At 33.7% G+C, this 5,071-nt stretch overlaps 1 protein-coding gene across 1 annotated transcript in view; it reads right to left on the bottom strand.

The window, feature by feature from the left end:
- Window positions 1–5,071, bottom strand: part of LOC107703099 (A disintegrin and metalloproteinase with thrombospondin motifs 14-like) — an 84,217-nt gene that overhangs the window by 37,590 nt on the left and 41,556 nt on the right. Inside the window, exon 7 of the mRNA XM_016505622.1 lies at window positions 2,436–2,541. Within this exon, the coding sequence (XP_016361108.1) occupies window positions 2,436–2,541 (106 nt within the window). The remainder of the gene's footprint in view (window positions 1–2,435; window positions 2,542–5,071) is intronic.

Raw genomic sequence — 5,071 nt, 5'->3', positions numbered from 1 at the left:
GTAACTTTGCAGATATTGTTTATGCTCAAACAGCAACATTACACACTAACTAATGCTAAAAAAGTGAAATCGCAATGAACCACCCCTTTAACTTGTGATCAAATCAAATGCTGTCAGTTAAATTACGCTACTATTGAAATGTTTGGGTAAGATTTTGAAAAACATTTATCTTCTGCTCACCATGGCTGCATTTATTGGATTAAAAATACAGTAGAAACAGTGAAATATTATTACAACTTAAAATAACTGTTTTCTATGTAAATATATTCTAAAAAGTAATTTATTTCTGTGATCAAAGCTGAATTTTCAGCATCATTACTCCAGTCTTCAGTGTCACGTGATCCTTCAGAAATCATTCTAATATGCTGATTATAAAATGCTTTGATGAATAGAAAGTTCAAAACAATTTTAAATAGAAATGTTTTGTAACATTATAAACACCTTTACTGTCACTTTTGATCAATTGAATGCATCCTAAAAATTGCATTTTAAAAATAAATTTACATTTTAAAAATAATTTTGAATGGTAGTTTATATATATTCTAATAGTAACATATATATAAAGTTATTACTGTCTTAAATAGCTTCAAAGTCAACATACTTTACTTCATTAATTCATGTTACCGGTATTATGAATGATTCATTAGTGCAAATTCTGAGAAAAAAAATTTGTCTTGATCTTCATTTACATCAAAATTTAATGACATTAATGAAACAACTTTTCAGCTGACGTCAATCCACCTTATTTCATATAGAGACATTTTTCACCATCTAATCAATTTATCATCAATAAAACTAAAGTCTGAACCTACTGTGTACAGTTCTGTTCATTCAGTATTCTGATTCATTCAGAAATACTTCAGATTATGGAAGTAAAGTGGTTGGTAAAAGTGTTTATGTTGACTTTAAACTATATGCGGCTTGATAAAGTAAGTCTCAAAGCAGCTTCTCAACATTTCCAGCAGTGCAGGAACATCCGACTATAAGCAGATCTTTTCTGCATGTAGAGTCACGAGCGAGACAAGACTGGATTCTGCTGACATCATGAGTTCGCTGTGAAACAAGAGCTTCCAGCTCATGTGACTGTTGTCAGTGTTCATAGAGACATAACAAATATTAAATCTGCAGTCATCGCTGATGAATCACATAATGAGGAAACAGACCACAGTGAGGAACAGCAGATGATTCATGTCTGTTCTCCAAACCGGCTGAGCCGAAAGGAGTTACTTACGACCTGGAATGAACTGGAAAATATAAAACATCTCGCAAAATGGCAAAAGGAGGCAGTCTTTCTCACAGCAGAGCTCTGTCCTACAGGGGGCGCTAATGAGCAGCCTAATCTAAGCATTACATGTTCATACTATGTTCATGTCCTCCAGGGATGTTCCTACTTATGAGTTGTAATTACAACTAATTTTGATCATAATGCAATGGACACACTGAGCAATTTCACATTTCTTTCTGCATATAAAAGATGCTTTATGTATTTTATCATTCTCATGCCACCACAGTGAATGATTCCTCATAAACTGGCTGAATGAGCAGCTTTTTCCTGGCAGCACTTTATCGCCATTCTTCATAAACAGCAGACAAATGCAGAAACTAATTTGTGCAATAGACATTTCACAATTAAAACTTAAAGGAATAGTTAATTCAAAAATGAAAATTTGCTGAAAATGCACTCACCATCAGGTCTATTAAGATTAGAATGAGTTTGTTTCTTCATCAGATTTGGAGAAATTTAGCATTGCATCAGTGTCTCAGCAAGAGTCCATAATCCATAATAACGCTTCCTCCAGTGAAAAAGTGTTCTGGTCTGAATCAGGAGAGAAATCTGCACAGATCAAGCAGCGTTTAAACAGCTCTAAACACTTATGTGGCTGGATTTTGATGTGAGAGACAACAGCAGATGCACTTTTTCACTGGAGGAAGCCTTATTATGGATTATAGACTCGTATTTGAGTTAAAAACGTCTTAATGCTGGATTTGTTTCAGCTTTTGTCTTCTCCAGATGTTAACTGATGGACTGGAGTGGTGTGCATTACTTGTGGATTATTGTGATGTTTTTATCAGCTGTTTGGACTCTCATTCTGACGGCACCCATTCACTGCAGAGCATCCATTGCTGAGACACTGATGCAATGCTACATTTCTCCAAATCTGATGAAGAAACAAACTCATCCTAATCTTGGAAGGCCTGAGGGTGAGAACATCCTCAGCACATTTTCAATTTTGCCTGACCTATTCATTTAATTACAGCCAATACAAATTTGCATATTGAATAACACGTCACTAACTAGCTTTACTGCTAATTACATCTTGTAAACATCACCATTCTAAAAAAAAAAGGCAGCTGCCATCGTGCCATGCTTTACCTATAGAACCCAAATCCTTAAAACGTTCATAATCGAGACTGAAAAGCAGATGTAAACTTACACGTGTCCGGTTTCGTGCGCCACCACAAAGGCAGAGGAAAAGCCGTCTTCGTGGTTGAGCGTGCAGCTCCGCAGCGGGTGGCACATGCCTGTTACCGGGGCGTAACCTGGGTGACAGAGATCAAAGAGAAACGATGATGAACTGGAATGCGGGACATTCTAGAAGTCAGATCAGAGCCAGGCGAGTTTTATTTGGAAAGTCTAAGATTCCTTCCCATTCAAAGAGCCGCGGGTCACTGTCAAATCAAACACATCAAAGCACACGACGTGGACACCCAACCCAAAAACCAGACCAACTTTCTGACACAATCACTTCACTGTTCCGTTAGCAATGGCAATTCTTAACTTTAAATACGATTTTTTCAAAAATGAACCCAATGTATGTTTTTCTTGCTCTGTTCCAAAACCAAGTGAGCTGTCGGATAAACAGGATTTCATTATGAAGGCTAGTCCAAAAGGTATCATGGCACTTCAATGATAGCTTCTTCTGTCCAAATACTGAAGCTCTGCATGTATTCCTCATCAAGAGCACAATCCCATAATGCATTGTGACAAGTTTCTTATAACCATGCACTACCGTTCAAAAGTTTGGGTCAGTCTCTTCTGCTCACCAAGGCTGCATTTATTTGATCAAAAATACAGTAAAATTGTGAATATAAATATTATTACAATGTAAAAAAGCTGTTTTCTATGTGTAATTTATTGTTGTTATCAAAGCTTAAATATTTTTGATCAACTTAATGCATCCTAGGTATTAATTTCCTTCAAAAAAAAAAAAATTCTTACTGTCCCCAAATTTGAATTGTAGTGTATATTTCATTCATCATCATAAAATATAAATATAAATATAAATAAAATATTTAATCAAAATAAAAAATTTATATTAGCATTGGTGCAATTTGACACAATCGTCTACACACAAGTTGTAAATAAAACAAAGATTGTTGAAAATTGTTTCTACACCTTTTTTTGCTTTCAGTTTTTTTTCTATATGTGCAACTTAGTTCAGACTTATACAAGTTCTCCACCATAGCCTCCATGTAGAAGCGCACAAGCAGCTTTACCGATCAATCCCACACAACTATTAGCCACATTTAACAGGACACAGTGTTCATACGACACACAAACACCACAGAAAGCACAACACAGACAGAGACCGACACTCGATCAACACATGTGCAGTGCTAGAGCTTTAGTTTAGCTGAGCTGCTCCGGAAGCTAAAGCCAGTCTAGGCTCTTTTTAATTAAACATTCATGCTATTGAAATCACCAATGGTCTTTGGCATGCAGGTGAAAAGCAGAAGATGCAGATTACGAGAAGCTTATGAAGCATTCAGTCTTTTAATGCCTGTTGTAAAAGCACCAATAACAGCTAGCATCATTTGATCACATATTTAATACTAGTGATATTCCTGCAGATCATCAGCCATAGGTTTTATTGGATTTTTTACATAAACAGAACAACAACTAAAAAAGTCAAACATGTATTTAGCCAGCGAAGGGTTGCATAAGAAAACAAGCTGCTAGCCGAGCCGTTTATCTGTCGTCAGATAAATGTCCTCCAGGTGAATGCAGCTTTGCATTGCTCTGGAAAAGCGTTGCGTTGTCAAGCGACTGCGTCTGACAGTAATGCTGTAATCACAGGGTATTAGATGACATTAATCCATGATATTGTGACTGATATTAAAGTGCTGCTGCATGAAGATGGTTCACACAGGATAGTTCTGGTTTCTCTACATGTTTGCCCTCTAACAACCATAAACATGTTGCCATAAAGTATTATAAATAAACAAAAACCTGAACCTTTTGTACAGCATGTCAGGAAGACAAGTAAAGTGTTGCTTGCATTTGTCACACTCAACCATTCAATGCAAAGTAATTGTAAAAAAAAAAAAAAATTATATATATTCAGTGCTGTGAAAAGGTTTTTGCCCCCTTCCTGTTTTTTTAATTTTTTGCATATTTGTCACACTTAAAAGATTCAGATCATCAAACAAATTTTAATATTACACAAAGATAATGCAAGTAAATACAAAATGCAGTTTTTAAATGATGATTTATTTCTTGCATTATCTTTGTGTAATATTAAAATTTGTTTGATGATCTGAATCTTTTAAGTGTGACAAATATGAAAAAAAAAATAAAAACAGGAAGGGGGCAAAAACCTTTTCACAGCACTGTATATACACACACACACACACTCTCTAATTTAATTTATTTTAATTATATATATGTATAGATAGATAATAAACTATTATAATATCTAATTGTTTATTATTGTTGTTTACATATATAATATAAAATAATATTATATAATAAAACAACATAAAATAATATACTGATAAATATTTTCAGACACACACACACACAGAAAATATTTATCAATAATACAGTTATATTATTATAATATACACACAGTTATAATATATACATTTAAATGTAATCATTTAGCAGATGTTTTTATCCAAAACAATTAACAAATGAGTGTTTATTGCCAGAAATGAATGAAAAATAGTTATACATATGTAAATATAATACAATATATACATATATAATATACTGATAAATATGAAAATATTTTTTAGACTTTTTTATTATTTTATAATATATTATTACCATATATATATATATGTGTGT

The sequence above is a fragment of the Sinocyclocheilus anshuiensis genome, unplaced genomic scaffold (genome assembly GCF_001515605.1).
Source record: "Sinocyclocheilus anshuiensis isolate Anshui unplaced genomic scaffold, SAMN03320099.WGS_v1.1 scaffold1055, whole genome shotgun sequence".
Lineage (NCBI taxonomy): Eukaryota > Metazoa > Chordata > Actinopteri > Cypriniformes > Cyprinidae > Sinocyclocheilus > Sinocyclocheilus anshuiensis.
This window is presented reverse-complemented; position numbering and strand designations above follow the sequence as displayed.